The sequence below is a fragment of the Lethenteron reissneri genome, chromosome 25 (assembly GCF_015708825.2).
Source record: "Lethenteron reissneri isolate LAM-NWPU_2019-01 chromosome 25, ASM1570882v1, whole genome shotgun sequence".
In the NCBI taxonomy this organism is placed as follows: Eukaryota; Metazoa; Chordata; class Hyperoartia; order Petromyzontiformes; family Petromyzontidae; genus Lethenteron; species Lethenteron reissneri.
Window position 1 is genome coordinate 765,060 of NC_083803.1, and position 19,735 is coordinate 784,794.

Genomic DNA, 19,735 nt, shown 5'->3' on the forward strand with positions numbered 1-19,735 from the left:
AGCTACAGAAAGTCAACATACGAGAATACCCCTAGAGTCTGCGAGAGCGGGGGCGGAAGATGACTCATCGACTGACAACATGGTAACGACTGGACCGGAAACGACTACTGAGTAATGAGAGCACAGCACAAGAGAACACCACAGCAACTGTCACAAGTTCCGCTGCAACAGCAGGCCACAAACAGATGCAGGTATGTGTCTGTGGTTGGAGGAAAGTTACATCACACCATGGGTTGAGGATCCACCAGGGGAAGAAGGGGTGTTTGGGTAAAGAGAGACAGAGGCCTCGCATTGATTACTTTCTGCGAAAGCGATCAAATCAGTCGAATGAAGCACAGCAACTGGACGCAAACCATAGTTTGCAGTGCATCAGTACCACTGTCATGGAGGACGTAAACTCAAGCACCGAAGTAACAACTGAGGTGGAACCAACAACAGGAGTGGAACTCACCCAGCCTCCGAGACCTGCAATCGAGAGGAGACTACCAGGGCACAGACCGTATGTGAAGTGGCCTGGCGCCAGTGACAAGAAGTTGCGGGAAACAGTGAATACTGACCTTACCTTGACCCTCGAGAAACTTCGAGGCACAGTGGAGAAGAAGTTGGAGAGGATGGGGGACATCATCTATGAGTACGGGGCAGAAAGCTTTGGAGTGCAAGAGGCAAAAGGCGGGAGAAAGGTCCCAACCCCACCAGTGTCCAGGAGGCAACAAGAAATCAAGCGCCTCGTTCAAGAAAGGAGACAGCTTAAGAAACAGTGGAAGAAAGCCTCGGAAGTGGAAAAGGAGGGCATAGAGGCACTTCAGGCTGACATCAAAACCCGGTTGGCATCCCTCCGTAGAGCAGAGAACCTACGGAAGCGCAGAAGGAAGAAAGAACAAACTAGAACTCGATTCTATAAAGATCCCTTCAAGTTCCTTAAAAGTCTCTTCACGAAGGAAAAAAGTGGAGTTCTAAAAACAACAAAGAAAGACCTAGAAGAGCACCTGAGAACAACAAACTTTGACTCAAAGCGACATGAATATCTGGCCATCCCATCAAATATCCCACCCATTGAACCCCCGGAACATCATATTGAGACCAGCCCTCCGACATGGAAAGAGGTGGAAAACACAGTTCGAAGGGCAAGAACAGCATCAGCCCCGGGGCCAAATGGAGTCCCGTACAAAGTGTATAAGAACGCACCAGACGTCCTGAGGTTCCTCTGGAGGCTTATGAGAACAGCTTGGCAAAAGAAGATAATACCCAAAGTGTGGCGTAGGGCAGGCGGGGTCCTGATCCCTAAGGAGTGAACATCAGCCAATTCCGCCCAATCTCCTTACTGAATGTCGAGGGTAAAATCTTCTTTAGGATCATTGCCCAGAGGATGGCCTGAGTACCTGCAAAGGAATGCGTACGTCGATACATCTGTACAGAAGGCAGGAATATCAGGGTTCTCTGGCTGCTTGGAACATTCCAGCATGATCTGGCACCAGATCCAAATGGCCAAGGTGGAGAAAAGGGACCTCCATGTAGTCTTCCTCGACCTCGCCAATGCATTTGGCTCTGTGCCCCATGAACTCCTGTGGTCTGCCTTCAGATTTTTCCACATACCGGACACCATCACAACCCTGGTGAAGTCGTACTTTCAGGATCTGCAGTTCTGCTTCACCACCTCAGAGTTCACCACCTCATGGCAATGCCTGAATGTAGGTATAATGGCGGGATGTACCATTTCTCCATTGGCATTCATAATGGCAATGGAGGTTATCATCAGATCCTCAAAATGGGTTGCTGGTGGACAGCGAGTCGACTCTGGTTTTCGCCTCCCTCCACTCAGAGCCTACATGGACGACATTACAACATTGACCACCACTGTCCCATGCACCAGGAGACTGCTCAGAAAACTCGAGGAGAACATCAGCTGGGCCCGTATGAAGATTAAACCATCCAAGTCACGCAGCATCTCGATTGTGAAGGGAGTACTCTGTGACCTGAAATTCTTCATCGGAGATGACCAAATCCCAACAGTGTCTGAGCAGCCGGTAAAAAGCCTTGGAAGGTGGTATGATGCAAGCCTGAAGGACAAAGACCAGGTGCAACAGCTGCGCAAAGACATCAGTAGTAGCCTACAGTCCATCAACAACACCCAGCTACCTGGAAAGTTAAAGGCCTGGTGTCTGCAGTTTGGTCTCCTACCCCGGGTGTTGTGGCCCCTAGCAGTGTATGAGGTTCCAATCTCAACAGTGGAGAAGATGGAAAGAGGAGCCACGAGCTACTTAAAGAAGTGGCTCGGAGTTCCACGATGCCTTACCACCATAGGCCTCTATGGAGATGGTGTCCTCAAGCTGCCCCTCACCAGTCTAACCGAGGAATTCAAGTGTGCAAAAACCAGGCTCCAGATGACACTGAATGAATCTCGAGACCCAGTGGTGAGCAACAACGCGCCGACCTTGGCAACTGGGCGCAAATGGAGGCCAGGAAAAGCAGTCCAGGAGGCAACAGCAGCCCTCAGACATGCTGACATTGTGGGTCATGTTCAGCAAGGGAGAGGAGGCCTTGGGCTAACTAGCCGTGCTGCTTGGAGTAAGGCCACTGCACCAGAGCGGCGGAAGATGGTAGTGCAGGAAGTACGCCATCAGGAGGAGGCTGCAAGGTGGGCCAAGGCAGTCTCTCTTGCCAAACAAGGACAGTGGACTCGATGGGACAGTGTGGAGAAGAGGAAGATCAGCTGGAAGGATCTGTGGGCCATGGAAGCGAGGCGGTTGAGCTTTTCCATCAGAGCAACATATGACATCCTTCCAACACCAGTTAATCTTCACCAATGGTATGGTGAAGATCCGGACTGTGCCCTCTGTTCCATGCCAGCCAACCTCAGGCACATTCTCACAGGGTGTAAAACAAGCCTCACCCAAGGACGCTACACTTGGCGTCACAACCAAGTCCTTAAAAACCTTGCGTCCGCCCTGGAGGACAAGCGAGCTGCCACCAACTCCCTACCACCCCCAGCAGCATCACACCCCTTACGGACGACCTTTGTCCGCGAAGGGGCTAAACCACCGAAGAGCGGCTCTACACCAATAGAGCGAGACCAGCTGCGCTTGGCCCGCGACTGGAAAATGCTAGCTGACATTGGCCGGCAACTTGTGTTTCCTCCGGAGATCGCAACCACCACCCTAAGACCTGACATGGTGCTCTGGTCCAGTTCGCTCAAGAAGGTCTTCATCATTGAGCTCACAGTACCCTGGGAGGACTCAGTAGATGAGGCTTATGAGCGAAAACATCTGCGCTATGCCGATCTAGCTGCCGAAGCACGGCATCATGGCTGGAACACAGAAGTCCGACCAGTGGAGGTGGGCTGCAGAGGTTTTGTGGCAACATCTACAACCAGACTGCTTAGAGACCTGGGAATTAAGGGCCAGAGCCAGCGTTCGGCAATCAGAGCTGTATCGGAGGCGGCAGAAGGCAGCAGTCAGTGGCTCTGGATGAAGAGGAAAGACCCCAGCTGGGCCCCAAAGTGAGTGGGCCAGGAGGTATGCAGTCCACAATGCTTGACTCAGGGAGGAGGACGCCCCTGCCATGCATAGTCCCATGGGATGTTGGCTATCAACAACAAGGCAACTCCTATGACTAATTGGGAATGGGACGCAAGCGTAGGATTGATCACCCTGTCGCTGGCCGCCTTTGGAGAGGGTGTATAGTATGAAAGGCCGAAACACCCTAGGAACCAAAGGGTCACTACTGACGATGCGCTCCCCAAATTTCACCAGGCTCACTGTTCATGAACTCTTGGAAGTGCTTGCACAAAGGATAGTAACATCTCATCCTGTGTTCTTTGGAATCTGTTAGAAAGTTACCCCATTTGATCCATACATTATTTGGGTAGGTGAAATACGTCGATGCCATACCCTCTCCCACAGAATAGATAAAGTGATTGAATACGGGATAAAGAAAACCTCTTCCACAGCAGAGATAAGTAAGGCGAATGAGCCCTGTGTGCATGACCGCATTGCCCGAACACAGTTGAAGTTTCCCTGCCTTGTTTAACCCATCATGAGTGGAGAATTGCCCACACTCTATTATGCGTGCACCGAGTGTGACGTAGCACGTGTCATAACTGGAAACAAGGATACGCTATGTGGAAGGGTTTTACCTTGAATTTTGTCTGAAACATTATTGTGAAAAACACTTTTATGAACCTGTGGGACCTTTAAATTAACTGGTCCATATGAATACAGTGATTTGAGAAGAAATTATTGCAAATGAGTGCTCCTATTTTGTTAACCTCGTTTTGTAAAAAATAGTTATTTAGCAAGTAGTGCATTATGTATATTTATGGCAAAGAATGTAGCTGTGATGTAACCCAAATAGTTGATGTAAAATTTTCATTAACATATTTAATATTTCAATGCTAGGAGCAGTCGTCAGCTTTGCTGTGATCTTTGAAGCTGGTTAACTTCATGCAGTACAGGTAGTCCTCTACTTACGATGGAGATGCGTTACGACGACCTCATCGTAAGTCATAAATATCGTAAGTTGAAGATGGCCTCGCCTACCCAGGAGTCTTAAAGAATGGTTATAATTTAGCAAAACAGAGCAATTTACAGTATCGTACTGTATAAACTATATACTGTGTATTTATTAATTACAATACTTTATTGCACAGTAAAATGTAAAGTAAAAAAACATGGTAAATTTTTAGCCTACTTATATGAACTGCAATTTAATAGAAAAAAATTTCAGAAAACAATCCTATCTGCTATAAAAACTTTTAACATGCATTGAACGTATCGTATCGTATCATTGTACTGTACTCGCCAAGATTATGTCTGTCGTCTGCATACTTGCGTTTGCCTGCCGCTCGAAATTTAAAATATTTAACAATTTTGTCGTATCGCCATCGTAAGATCGAAATCTCGTAAGTCGGACCATTGTAACTCGGGGACTATCTGTAATTTTTTTTCTCAAAGTCCAAGTTTAACCAACACGTTGAGATGACATTTCTCAACAGTCACTTATTTCTGTAAGAGTTGAAACTGATGCACGCAGGCAGCACGCATTTCACGAGCTTGTATGTAATAATGACACTATGCATGGACATTATGTAACTTGCCAACCGTCAATAGGAATAATTTTGATACCATTGCTCACCACAGAGCATTCAACCTAAATTAGAAAGCTTATGAGTTGGGGTAGCTGCTGCTCACTTGCCACAATATTGCATGCACCGAGTCTTGTGTCTAGACTGTGGCTCCCATTGTAAGAATGTGGAATTTCCACAGACTCAATTAACCTCCTTCTCACATAATGTGAGCAATGCTCAGCCGAGCCAGGGGAACCGCTTAGGCTTGACTATAGAGATAACCTCAGCATTACTGCCGAAGCCTGTAAAATTAAACTTTCCTGCACGTAACTTTTTTGGAATACAAAAAAAAGCATCCCATTTTAAACACTACAACTTTTACACTATGAGATCTCTTTTACCAGTGGCAAAATATAGCAGTAGGTTTTTACCCTTTTAAACTGGTACAAAACTGACACCTTTATTCAAGGCATCATGTTTGCAATAACCACAACACAAGTAGTCAAAAAAGCAAACAAAAAGAAGCAACTCTGATAATGATAATAATATGCACTGTCCTTTAAGTTGATTGGTCCACACCCGAGACGGTTTTCTTTAGAGCCTAGTCCCCATTGGTGTTGGACCAGATGACACCAGAAGGCGTACAACTCAAACCTTGAATAAAGGTGTCAGTTTTGTACCAGTTTAAAAGGGTAAAAATCTACTGCTGCACTACAACTTTGTTGATACTATTCTACAGCACAGTAACATATTGAGTTACTTAAAGCAATCACGCCTCATGAAACACTATCAGTTAGGAAGGTCCGAGATCACAGACTCCACTTTCTCTTGCTTGGACAGCCGAGCCCAACGGGTGTACGTGAACACAGCAGGGATCTGGACAAGGCCGTGCATCCATATTGTCCAATGAGAAATAATGAGATATTTGAAAAGTTAATTATGTTTTAAGTATATAAATGCAGTACATGTCCAGTAACTAAATTGTTACCTTTAATTATTCCAGCTTTTTAACACCTCCATGCTGTCACTAAAAATTACACCTTGTAGTCTTTGTCTCATCAAGCCAATAAAATATCATCAGTGATGTTGCTTATGCTAGACCCACATGCAGGGTTCGTTTGCCAGTGCGGCAGAACAAGATACATGGAGGGGACAAAAACTATTGTTGTAAGAAAAAATGAAAAAATATACAGTTGTACTATTTAACTTCTGCTTAAGAATTATTGTGTTCACTTTTCTGTAGCTATATGACGTTTCTGGCCGAGATGCAGCCATGCAACTCCAAACTCCACGTTCTTCAAACTGTCTAATTCGCTGGTCTAGTATGTTCCGAACTTCCCCGCTGGTTGTACATGGTAGATAGCCCCTTGACCTCCACTCACTGTGCAGTAGCTTATCACATCACTCCCATCCCTACTTAACCCTTCTGTACACCTAAAAGTACTTACACCCTCTCTCCGCTATTCTCTGATATTGCGGTGTAATCACTTCATGAGGTCATTAATACAAATTTACGAAAGAAGCAAAATAGTTAATAGGGCAATTTCTATATATACAAAAAATATAAATCATCAACCTTCCTAAGTTAATATTTTAGGTCCACCAACATAATGGCTTTGGAAACCATCAATTAGCTCTTGGTTTGTGTGTGTATGTATGGCGTATATTGTATAATTCCCAACAGCAATTCGTCAAGATATCAATTGCAGCACTTTACATTGATTACAGTTAAGAATGAATTCTCAGTTTCACATCACCCTTGCAGTATGGTCACCATTGTCATTGCCACTGTTTTGTTGGTACTCTAAGGTGGCGTTTTACCCAGTGAGTTTAGGATACTTTGCGGTGTTTGTAACACAAGTACAACTTAATGGAATAAATCCGTCTCCGGTGGAGGAGTCTCGTATGTGCAACTCATACTACTAAAAAAAGACGAGCACCTTCTCTTGCTTGCCTGCGACAAGCCACTGACTTTTTGTTTTTTTTCGTCAGTGAGCGACACCTGTTCCCGGCAGGCAGCGGAGGATGCCAGCGGGAGGAATCTGCAGGACCTGGTCCAGTCTGTGTAAGTAGAGCAAGCTTCTGAGTCTACCTTGCACCTGGTCCACTGCTCTACATTATGGTAGGGGTGGGAACTTTTTCGTTACCAGGACTTAAAAAATACCTTTGGCGATGCAAGCATTAACCCATACCTTAATATTATCCAATATGAGCACTAAAAATAATGAGGGCTCACCTTTACCGGTGACGGAGCTTGCTAAAATTATAAACAGATTGTTGCCGTATACAACATTCCCCACTCTAGTGTGGCCAGTATTCTTGCAGCAATGGGGAATCATTTTGCAGGCAATTAGAAAGTGGTAGACATCATGTGGCTGCATGCCGCACGAAGCGAGGTTGTGGGCCACATTTGCTGCAGGTAGAAAGGCAGCCTCAAAAAACATGATTTCTCTCTTTGGTATTTATTGTATTTGTAATATCCAAATGACCATATGCAGTTTTGATATATCGTTTGGTTCACCGGTACATAAACAGAGATGAATTTTGCTACCAAAATGAGTGTTGCTTACATTAATTTTTCTTTTGCTTTAAGCTACATTTCTAAATGTTGTTCTTTTTTACCCCTTCCTGTAGGCTGGCAGGGACTGTATCGGCGTACAAAATAGTCCCCGATGAATTTGAGCAAATTAAGGTAACTTGATAAAAACGTCCTTATTAGCCGTGTTTGTAATGCAGTATTTGTAGTTTGTAGTAAAGCATCTCATGACATGTTCCAGTTCACCGTCGGCTATGCCATGATGTTAAATATCACCAATACGGGTGCTTTTAAGTCATTTACTTATTGATCGATCTTCTCTTGGAGAACCGTTGAGGCTTTTCGTAATGCAAATCCAGGACGTTGAAATTATGGAGACTTTGATGTGATATTCAACAAGGGATCCAACAATTTTTTTTATTGAATCCTTTGTAGTGTTCTAAATAACATTCCAGCTATTTGCATCGTAATGTTTTTGCTGGACAGTTTTTAAAATGTATTTCATTGAAATAAATCCCATTTTAGTGTAATGCTGCTGTTCATATTCTATATTTGCTGTGTTAATGTTTACATCATTTTAAATGAAACACATTAATTGTATTTGTACACACCCAAAAGACTCCCGATACAGGTACAGCATTTACCTGAAGGTGGAAAAGAGTTTAGAATAATCTAATGAGCAGCAATAATTAAGATAATTACCACGGATTCCCTGCTAAGGCCTCTGCTCCAAGCTGTATGGGTGTTGCTGTCAGCACCATGTACCACTCCTCACATGTAATTCTACTGCACGACCATGTCAAGCGGTTCATCCCCATGTGTTGTGTGTGACGCACGTGTGTCTCCTTACCTGTGCACAGGGTGCTCTGGTGGAGTGGTGCGACCGCGAGGAACTTAACCTCATCCTCACCACGGGTGGCACAGGCTTTTCCCCACGCGACGTCACGCCAGAGGTGATTCTAGGCGTGCTTTGCTATGCAACGTCGTCCTTCTTGCGAAATTGAGATGTCCATGTGTTCCAGTCAATTTGTACAACGTTTATACGAATTTCTTGAAGCACGGGCCTTGTGATTAGTTAACATGACACATTGTGGTTGTTTAAATGATCAATTGCCATTTTTATATTATACAGAACAGTGTTGCAGTATTTGTGATTGTGGTAATAAAAAGGTGTGTCACCCACCTGCTCAGCGGTCTCAACAGCCAGTCAGGAGTAAAGCACATTAAATACCAGTAATTTATTAAAAACTTGGGAGCAGAGGCCATTTTAATTGGCGAACACAGGCTCCCCCCACCCCTACCAATTGTTTAACACTCACTGGAGGGTGGAGACCATATGCAGCTGTATTCAAGCTGGTAAGCCCATGATGTCATTGTTTTTGTGGCAATGGGATGAGGTTCCTCCACCACCCTTTCCCCACAACCTGGTGTTAATAGGAGTCATCAAATGTACCCAAGAAATTCTCTCATCATATTCCCAGGACCATTATGACAGGAGGTGCTGAACAGTTCACTGCAAGAGTTACAAATGGATTTATCTGTCTCACGACATGATGCCTGCATAAAATTTGGAAGGTGATATGTAAAATGTTATTAGGAAGGGCTGTTACATGAGGAATTTGTAAGCATTCTAGGAACCACCAAAACTGCTTTGCCACCTAAATAATTAATGTCGCCACTCTACATATTATTGATTAATTGAAGTTGCTCAAGAAATTATTGCGGTTGTTTTGATGAGAAAAATTTAATTTTTGCAGGGGGGAAATGAAGAGCTTTGCATATCCTTGATGCTTTAGAGCATAGTTTTATCTTGGGGCCAAATATTGTTTCGCTAATACACGGTCAATTATAAAGTAGTTTAACATGTAGGCTTTCACGACCAATATTATCCATAATAGAGGTTTTTGAGTTAGATTCTGGCTGTCACCTGATGAGGCTGGTTGTAATTACCGGTGAAACATCGTACTTGAATTGTAAATGTTGCCGGTTTACTCTCCAACACACCGATGTGCTCAAATAGTAACTAATTGGCATGTTTTGTTTGTGATAACTCTTATTAACTGGCTGTGTCCAGTGGCGACAGGTTTTACGACAAATTTATATTTACGTGATCTAACCCAAAAACCTTGCATGCATGAAATAAATGTCACTTTTTGTCTGTCTTTCTGTGTGTATACACACCCTTGTAACGCTTTTAACTGACAAACTGTGGGGTAAGTACCCATATAACACGCGATATGCCCCGGGACGAAAAAGCACTATTTGTATAGAGTCTGCAGATACTACTATGGAGTTAGTAGTTACTACTATAGTCAGTAGATACTACTGTAGCGTCATTAGATACTACTAGAGATTCAGTAGGTACTACTATAGTCATTAGATACTACTGCAGAGTCAGTAGTTACTACTGTAGAGTATATAATACTACAGTCAGTAGATTCCACTACAGTCAGTATATACTGCTGCAGAGTGCATAGATATGACTATAGAGTCAGCAGATACTGCTACAGTCAGTAGCTGCTGCTATAGAGTTAGTAGTTACTACTATAGAGTCGGTAGATACTACTGTAGGGTAAGTAGATACTACTACAGTCAGTAGGTACTACTGGCCTCAGTAAATACTACTGTATTGTCAGTAGATACAACTACAGTCAGCAGATACTACTATAGTCAATCGATATTACTATAGAGTCACTAGATACTACTCTATTGTATGTAGGATGTGTAGGTATATATGCCTACGCGGGGGTAAACATTTTTTTAGGGGGGTCGACAATTTTTGGAAACCTTTAGAATCAACTATTTACCTCCCACTTTCTATAACTTTTTGGACTACTGCAAGTCTCTTATAATTATGTTGACGGACAAATGGACAGACATATGGAACGCCGGGCTTTCACAATAGCTTAGTATTTGTGTATGTATATTTTATGTTTTTAAGAGAAGTTTTGAAATATATTTTTCCCCCGGGCAACGCCGGGTACTTCCCGCTAGTAGTTAATAAAACTTGGTAGCCCAGAATGTTAACAGGTAAAATTCTTTGTGGCACGCAATAGCTCGTATAGGGATCAGGAATGTTCATTAAACATAGTGCTTACATTTATGATAATTTGTTTATTAATTGCTTTTAAGTTGTTAAAATGTTGCAATTATTAAATGCATATTCAATGTATTTTAAAAGGAGGTTTTATGGGGAGTTGTCAAGAAGGATTACCTGAGAATCATTTCTGACAAACACAATACAAATTACATCCCCTTGCAGTGGTTAACATGGTGCTATTATGAACCTGACAACCCAAGTTAGATTCCTTCAACCTACACAGGCCAGCGTGGTGATGCATGGTCGAACCGCCAAGACCGAGACAGTGTGGGGAGGCCTTTATTGAGTAGTAAATGGACAAAGGGCTGTAATTTCAAAGACAATAAAGCATCTAAAGAAGCCATTGTAAAAAGGGCACAGTAACAATTTTGCAAGTACAATTAATAATGGATAGGTATAGTTAAAAAAAATGTATTTACAAAACAAGCAGAGATGGTGTTAGGTTTCAAATAACTAAACCCATTTTACTTTTTCACAACCCGTAAATTTTTGTTGTAGTCCCTTCTGTGCCCAAAGCGTATCCATTTATACCCAAAATACTGCTGGATACTAACGCATGTTGTAATTCATAGGCCTCAGACTTAGCGGAATCCTTCGGCTCTCCTATAACTGCTCAAGATATCTCTTTAACACCTACGCATCGAAGATGTTCTGACCACATAAGTATAAGGATACCACAGGGAAACCCCCCACATCTTTATGAATGTCTGTGGAGATTCCTTTTCATGCTGCGATTGGTTGGCTCCATTCTGTTATATATTGCATCTAGTTTGTGCAATTTCCGTGATTTGCATGCTGCTATGGTAAGAGCCCGCAAATGAAAGCTCGCAAGTTCAAATCCCTGACATGTGTTGACTCGGCCTATCATTTCTTTGGGATGGTGTGCCTCATCAACATTACTTGACCGTTGGAGAGACTGGCTCTTTCCATAAAAAAGTAAAGTTTTACACCTTTTGTCAATGAGCAAAACACATGTCAGTTTATTGTGGAACACATCTGGTCAGAGATATCTATTTCGCTTATCCCATCTCTGAAAGAAAAGAAAATTTGATTGTTGGAAGAAATGACCATCAGATATTAGGACGATTTTTGGGGTTTTGAACTTTAACATTTTTTTGACAGGTTTAGATTCCACAGGAGCGCTTTGGTTATAATGTTCAACAAATCCGAAGGTTGAGAGTTAATGTGCAGGTAGAAGATCGACTCAGCCCAGTTTTTTTGGTGTCAAGAAAATGAGCAACGCAATGTAAAATCGGTTAAAGTCCTGTGGAGTGACGAATACCAACCACAGGAATGTGGAGTTTAAACCATGCGCTCAGGGCGGCTCATGGAAATAAGCATTGCTGCCGTGCGTGTCTGAACATAGGAGACAAATTCCTGGTAACTTAAGGGCGATTGTTCAGAATGTCACATGAAGACACATTCGGCAGATAGAATTGTTGTGGCCAGAGAATAAAGGTTGTCGATTTGTCTTTACTGCGTTCAAGGCCACACGGGATGTGATTGAGCGCGAGGCTCCAGGCATGGCTGTGGCGATGCTAATGGGTTCCCTCAGCATAACGCCCTTGGCTATGCTCTCAAGGTACGTATATTGTAAAATGTTTTGTTCCACGGATGGCCCAGTGCTTATGTTAAAGCCAAGCCACATTTAAAATTCATTAAAAAGACATGAGCCAACTTAGGGCAGAAGACAAGGGTACAGAAAACAAACTTGCAGAATATCCCAACCACTATCTCATAAAAACACTCAGTTCTCTCAAAATCGTAATCTCAAATCTTGTCGACTTATGAAGAAACACCCGTTATCCTGGCATTTCTACGGTCCAAGGTCTGGATTTTGTTCACCCTCAGGTTCAAAGCAACCAGTCTCCTCACTTCCACCCAGCTCCACACACTGGGTAAAACATAATTTTACAATATATTATGAACAGTCTAGCACTATACTGGGTTAATGTATATTCTTCTTTGATATTCTGTCACCCCTTCCAACACTCATGTTCTGATTCACGCACGTCAGCCCCTTACTCTCGATATCAAAACAAAGACTGCATCAGCGAATTTTGGATACAGTTTGCATGAATGACGCTGTACAAAATGATTTTTATTTCCCTACAAGGTCACTACAGGGCGATATGCCCTATAGATATCACACATTGACCTTATGAGTCCCAATATATATCACGCAACATTCACAGTAGCTCCATAGGCCTACACATTTTTTCATTTTCACCTCTATTGTACTGTTTGTCTCCAAACAAATGCTTTATAACCTATACACGTGTAATGTAGCTTTCAGAGACACCGTCTTGTTATATATATTTATTCATGAATAAAGTCCGCCGACTCACTGATATTTTAACGGGTAACCGCGAGGTGACTATATACAGCTGGGTAACTTTTGTGACTCTACGCGACGCTCCCTATGTAGTTGGCTGACTACATAGGATTGGACACGTAGCAGTCACGGATACAATATGTAACTCCAGCCTTCCAAGACTATAAGGTGCCCGATCCAAGATGATGAAGACGACGGTTTCTTGATTCCGCCACAGCAGCCCAGAGCCCTGCTCCATGCCAGCTTTTATCCCACTCCTGGGCCCGGCCACACCCCTTTTCCTGAACTCTCTCAAACCTCATCTGGGCCTGTCCGTCACTGTCTCAATTATTATTTACGACCAATTAGGTCCCGTGCTATCCTTATGTGACCCTGTCTGTTCCCTGTGCGTCAATTATTAACCACGGCCACCAGGCCCCTACTGTCCTTACACATGTAAAGAAGTCATTTAAAACTACAGGCTACTTCAGAAAGAGTCCTCGCATCTTTTGAAGACCAACGAGCGGTGTTCACCAACCCACCAGCAAAGCAGGCAGAGAATCACCAGCTGCAACCAAGTTATGTGGCTCTTTTGTAGGTTATCCCTTATATAGGCCTCACTGGGTATAGCCCACCACATTTATTCGATCAGTGGCTGCTTTCACTTCTCCTTAATCAAACAATGAGAAGCTCACACACAGACTTGGTCATGCACCTCGATTAGCTAGAGTATACAAACCTGTCCAAACCGTCTCAGGCCCCTGTGCTCAACCCTTTGACAAGTTTGATTAGATCACCTGAGCACTCGTCAAACCACGTTGTGATAGTGGCAAAGATTTTTACTCCGACTTGTGCTTTATTGCGTTTAATATAATGCTGTACATTACTGGTGGTTTTAGCCACAACATAACAAAATCAAAGTGTAATTGTGATTTTCTTTCTGCATCGTTGGTGTGGGTGTGCGAGTGGTGCCAACTTCTCATGTCATCCCTCTGTAGGCCGGTGTGTGGGATCCGAGGAAAGACTTTGATTATCAATCTTCCTGGCAGCAAGAAGGCATCCCAGGTGGGCATATGTGTCTGCCATATGTGTCACCAGTGGTTTCCATAATACGTTGATTAAAGAAATCTATTTAATGGACAGAGTATTCACTAGCAGCATGTGGCAGCAGTTTCATATAATTAGAGGTAATGCATTGGATGAGCAAACACTTATGGGAAGATTACCTAAGTGTGAACACTTGCAGAATCCCCGAATAGGAGTTATAAAAGGTTTCAGTTTGGTGTTTTAACATCTTAACACCTGTTTGTTGCCAGAATGAAGGGGAAAACCTATTCTCAGGAGTTAGAATGTTACACTGGGAAAAGCAAACCATGGCTCAATATAGTGAATTGTATTACATTGTTACGGAGCTGATATGCGATGCTATAAAAGGTGCAACTTTGCATTATCTCTAGCTTAGACTTTGACAAATCGCCAAAGTCAACGCAGGTCAAATATTTACGATTAAATATATTTTAACTTGTTCAGATACACATCTAAACTTTTTATGTGCCTCAAGGAGGAGACTTTAAACAGTTGCAGCTCAAATTCAGTTTTAGAGAAGTATTCGTAATGTCTCTAAGCAACTCCCCTCAGGATTATTTCCTGCTATACAATATGAAGACCTGAGAGATCATTTTCTATTTTTTTTCTTCAGATTTTAGATGGAATAGCATATTTAATTGTACTCAATTTTAATAACCTTCATTGTTTTTGCACTGAATTAAACACAATTGTAAATGAGTAATTTTATTTAATTCTTCAGTAAAATAATCATTAAAAACTTTTTTATCATTAAAAGATTTGAAGACAAGGTCAATCACAAAAGTGACCACTTCTTGTGAAGTAATATTTTGGGGTCAATCTGGGAAAAAAATACTCCTGAACGTCCAAAATGTCTCATCTAGGCTTTATTTTTGGATTGAGTTATTGGTAAAGGCATGAACAGATTTAGTTATTAGTCTGTGTATGTTAGATTCGGTTACACACTAAAACCCCATGAAGAATCCGTTCTGGCGGAATGAATGGAGTCAACAGATCACCTAATAAACTGTCAACATTGGGTTCCTTCGTCCCATTATGGGTAATTTGCACATTTTCGTGCCAAAAAATATTGATTGCAATTCAAGGTTTTTTTTCCTGGCATAAGTTCCACGCTGAAAAGTAGAGAAGCAATAGTATATCATCTATATTTGTTTTGAACATCCCATTTAATTATCTTCATAGTTTGGGCAAAGTGGGGTGTTTTTTTACCACCACTTAACTATAAACATTATTTAATTTGGTGCGACTATATTTAAGCACAAGTAAAACTATTCTGCAATCAAAAAGTGTGAGTGGTAGACAACTAGCACGCTCGTGTTGTCATGACAAACCAGTAGTAATACATCTGTCAGTCGTGCCAAAAGCTTGTGTTCTTTCCATAGCATGTTCCTCATACGCAGTGGAAATTAAACAAAAAGCACACTTTTCTATAGTGTGGAAACTTTCTGACGAAAGGGCATTAACATTTATGTTTTAAATTTGTCTGGCATCAGTTTCATCACATCTAATTTTGCCATGAACTTTAAAATGCATTGAGGGGTAAAAATGTATCTGGATTTCATTTCCAGAATTTTATAACATGTTCAGGTGCAAAATATAGGCAAGGCTTTAGCCCTCACCGTACAATCCAAAACTTTTTTCAACTAAATTGTGCACACCTGGTAGGTTTTGAATCCATATCCATGAGCTGTTTGCCAGTGGCTTAAAAATGAATTCTTTCCATGAGAGAGGGTGTTATATATGTCACATTGCAGCTGCAAAAAAATCACACCCACTCACAAATACCCTGATTTTTTCACTTCCCCTGTTGCTATTACTTCATTATTACTTTGTTTATTCTCCCTTAACTGACATTCCATCATCAGTGTTAACCATCACTCTTTTGTTGGTGTGTTGTTCCCGTTCCAATTGTTTTTTCTGTGGTTTGGATCTGCAAATCTAACTTCTACACTTGGTGAGATATTGCCAAATTTGTCAAATACCATACCGTACAATACAATTTTGCCAGCATAATATTTGGGCATGTGTGCACGATATGTTTCAGTGGGTGTGCCTTCATGACTTTGTTTACATGTGTTCCCGTGTCTTTATTGCTACTGCTGCGGCGCTATGTTCAGGAATGCTTCCAGTTTGTGCTGCCAGCCTTGAGCCATGCGGTGGACCTCCTTCGCGATGCCAGCGTGCGGGTCAAGGCTGTGCACCAGGAGCTCGCAGGGCAGGTTCACAGCATCACCAGCCAGTCGGGACTGCCTGACAAGGCCGTGCAGTGTGAAGGTCACGGAGAAGGCCAGCATTCAAGCCTACCACCTCGAGAAGTAAAATGCTTACCCCACCTTCACATGTATCCAGTTACCAATGCTACTTTGTCTCAAAGGGCTCTCACCAAATTCTCAATAATCGTTGAATTAATGGCTGCTTAATTGATATGGCCTTCATTGCAGTAAGCTGGGTAACACTGTGTGTCATTATGCAAATATAAGCATAATGCTTCTATTTGCAATAAATGTACACGGTTTCAGTGACTGTCACTAAATTGGGCAGTACTTCTATGGCTGTATTGAAATTATCAGCCAGCAAGGGTGTACTAGTACTGTTATTCGTTTATCATATGTAATATTCCGAAGTATTATATGTGAGCTGGTCAGTGATTGTTATCAGCAGATTATGTTTTGAGTTCCTTTTTGAACTATGGGAACATTTTGCCAAGGAGAAAGAGGCTGTCTCTAAAAATATTCTTCTCTCACAGCTGGTATAGCCTGTGTTCAAGTCAAAGGGAATCCCAACTTTAGCAAGCAGTGGGGCAACACTCATCCCCATTGGCATCGAAGAGCCAATGCTGTAAATTACAGATTTTCCACGAGAGGGACCAGTCTATTTGTAAGGTGACCAGTGCAGTTGCATTTCTTGAAAATAGGCATATAAGTTAATATAAGTTATACAAATGCACTGAAATACTTTTATGATTAAACATATAAATGCTATATTGTCATCACCAATTCCTCACAAGTTATTGAAGTCAAGACATGTGCTACAGGAACTCCCATGGGCAGCAGAGCATCACACATCACATTTGAGAATGACCCTAGACGATGACTGCCATAGATCCACTTATATATAATGGAGCTCTGTTTATCCATAGCAATTATTGTAGGGTTTTAAGATTGTTTATTCTGTTTTTGAGATAGCCGTCCAGGATTGGGCATTGACATAGCCCACTTTTTATCCAGGCAACCGGAGAGATATTTCTTGACTTATCACTATAAAAACAAAAAAATAGATTTATTTAAGAATACACAAATAAAAATAATAATAATAATAAGGGCATTCGAAGGATAAGTGAAGATGTGGATAAAGAGAAAACGGGTTAGTTGCAGCCCTGTAAAACATTGCACGGCTCGGCGCTTGAGTGGCATTCAAAACGTGGAGCGGGATACCTAAGTTTTTCGACAGGAATGTCGTTTTGCCTGCTGCAGTCCTGTACCTAAAGGTTTTGGTGAAAATACCATGCATGTGCTGTACCATACATTGGTGTAGTGCATGTCCTCTACAGTCTAAAAATTAGACCTACAATTGTAATTTTAAAAGTCCATGTTTGGGCTCTGGGCTCTACCCGTACAGACTCCATTCCATGTAATGCACTTCGCTTTGCACACTGCTTCCATGCATACATTATGACCCAGCACGGAGCGTGCTCAGGCCGAACCCGGAGCCAAAACAGCACATGCCATCTCGGTTCTGGCTCTATTTTGGCTGTGTGAGATCCACTTTGGGTATTATGGCATGCTTCACTTAATGTCCTCCAGTGAGCTCCACGAGTTCATTTTTTTTGGTAATTATTGTAAACCATGGCCAGTGCGGTTAATCCACAGCACCAGGTTCCACTGTAGTTCCGTCCATAAATCTCATCTAAGCAACCACTACATGGCATGTCTTCCGAGTGATTCAACACGTGTAATCTGTCAAAACCGTTTTATAGGTTAACACTCAAGAGCTGAGTTAGGCCAAATTTTGTAAAAACAAATGTTTTCCCCCCCTACAAAGTCATTGAGGACCAGGCTGAGATAATTAATGAGCTTGCACTCAAGAGCCTGATTTTACTCTGGGAGGCTGCCCACATTCAAACTGTTTCACTAACACCATCGTTTTCATTGTTTTCACTAACACTGGTCTTTTTTATAGCTCGCTCTGTTTACGAGCCAAAGCCACTGGTAATTTGTGTACCCTTTTCGCTTTCCAATAACGAACCAATATAATTTGCGCTATTAGGTAGTTTTTTTTCCAAATACAAAGTGCTTTCCTGACCCTCGACATGCAGGTTTGGGTTAAAAAAAAAGCAATTTATGAAAATGCCCCTATATCTGGGGAACCCAAAAACAATTATTTTTCTAAGCAGAAACATATACTAAAATAAATGTTTCAAATTTCAACTTTCTAGCCCTTCTACAACATATATAGAATTGACGTTACTCTCATGAGTCACTCGAGACCATCTCTATAAAATAAGTGTCCTTTGCATATATGTATAGTACCGAATGATATACATACCTGTACAATACATTTGAAAATGTGTTTGCATGACTGTGATAATGTAATATTCGATTTTTTTGTAATATGGGGTGCTCAACAGTAAAATATAATAATGTCATTTGTATTGCAGCCACGGATCCCTTCCTGCAGCAGAGTGCATGCCCCTCAAGGTAAGCAGCCTGGGAATTCCACCTGCAAAATAAACCAATGTCATGGAAGCTACATTTGGGAAGAATCATTGTGTATTCTGTAGATTACTTATTGCTAGCTTATTTGGCTATCGTCTTTTAATACAGTAAACCCATAATATTCATCAGGATACGTTCCCGGAGAACAGTGCGAATATTAAATCCGCAAATATTAATACTTAAAGCTTATGAGGAAAATAGGGTTAGGTGGCATAAACATATTACACTAGCGGGAAGTACCCGGCGTTGCCCGGGTCTTAAACATATTTCAAAACTACTCTTAAAAATGTAACAGCAGTGCGTACTGACTGTGTTGGTACCTGCTATAATTACAGCAGTGTATACTGTGGTGGTACCTGCTATGATTACAGCAGTGCAATACTGACTGTGGTGGTACCTGCTATGATTGCAGCAGTGCATACCGAATGTGGTGGTACCTACTATCACTACAGTAGTACATGCTGACTATAGCAGTATTTATCGACTTTATAGCACAAAGTACTCACCTGACAGTGGCATGGTGAGGCCTAGTCCCATACAGAGCCTCTGGCCTCGCTTAGATTGTCCAGCCGGCCGAGGTGGCACCTTGGCAGGCTGGGGCTGGTCTGCTACCTCTGACTCCTCATCCCCCCCCCCCCAGGCACGATGTCCCCGGCCGCTCTGCAGTGATATCTACGACCTATAGTGGTAGCATCTACCGACTGTACAGTAGTAATAACTGCATGCATCGGGGTGGGGGGACATGAGACAGTGAAGAATTAACCTGAGTGTTTAGTGTATTTTTATAGGATTTTTAACGCGAAAGAAAATGTTCCCCTCCCACCGAAGGCATGCGACTTGGCTATGGGCCGTCCTCCCCACCAAAGTCGTGTGAGTTGGTATGGTCGTGCACGCGTCGTAAATAAATAAATAAGAAGAAAGC

The 19,735-nt window shown here is 42.3% G+C and overlaps 1 protein-coding gene across 2 annotated transcripts in view; it reads left to right on the top strand.

Annotated features, from left to right (window-relative positions):
• LOC133346965 (gephyrin-like) overlaps positions 1 to 19,735 on the top strand; it is an 82,065-nt gene that overhangs the window by 16,291 nt on the left and 46,039 nt on the right. Inside the window, exons 2-9 of one of the 2 annotated variants that reach the window (XM_061558812.1) lie at positions 6,306 to 6,384; positions 7,055 to 7,127; positions 7,697 to 7,754; positions 8,459 to 8,551; positions 12,186 to 12,280; positions 14,011 to 14,077; positions 16,216 to 16,413; positions 18,756 to 18,795. In XM_061558812.1, coding sequence (XP_061414796.1) covers positions 6,336 to 6,384; positions 7,055 to 7,127; positions 7,697 to 7,754; positions 8,459 to 8,551; positions 12,186 to 12,280; positions 14,011 to 14,077; positions 16,216 to 16,413; positions 18,756 to 18,795 — 673 coding nt within the window. In that variant the 5' untranslated portion in view covers positions 6,306 to 6,335. The remainder of the gene's footprint in view (positions 1 to 6,305; positions 6,385 to 7,054; positions 7,128 to 7,696; positions 7,755 to 8,458; positions 8,552 to 12,185; positions 12,281 to 14,010; positions 14,078 to 16,215; positions 16,414 to 18,755; positions 18,796 to 19,735) is intronic. The other variant, XM_061558811.1, reaches the window with a different exon arrangement.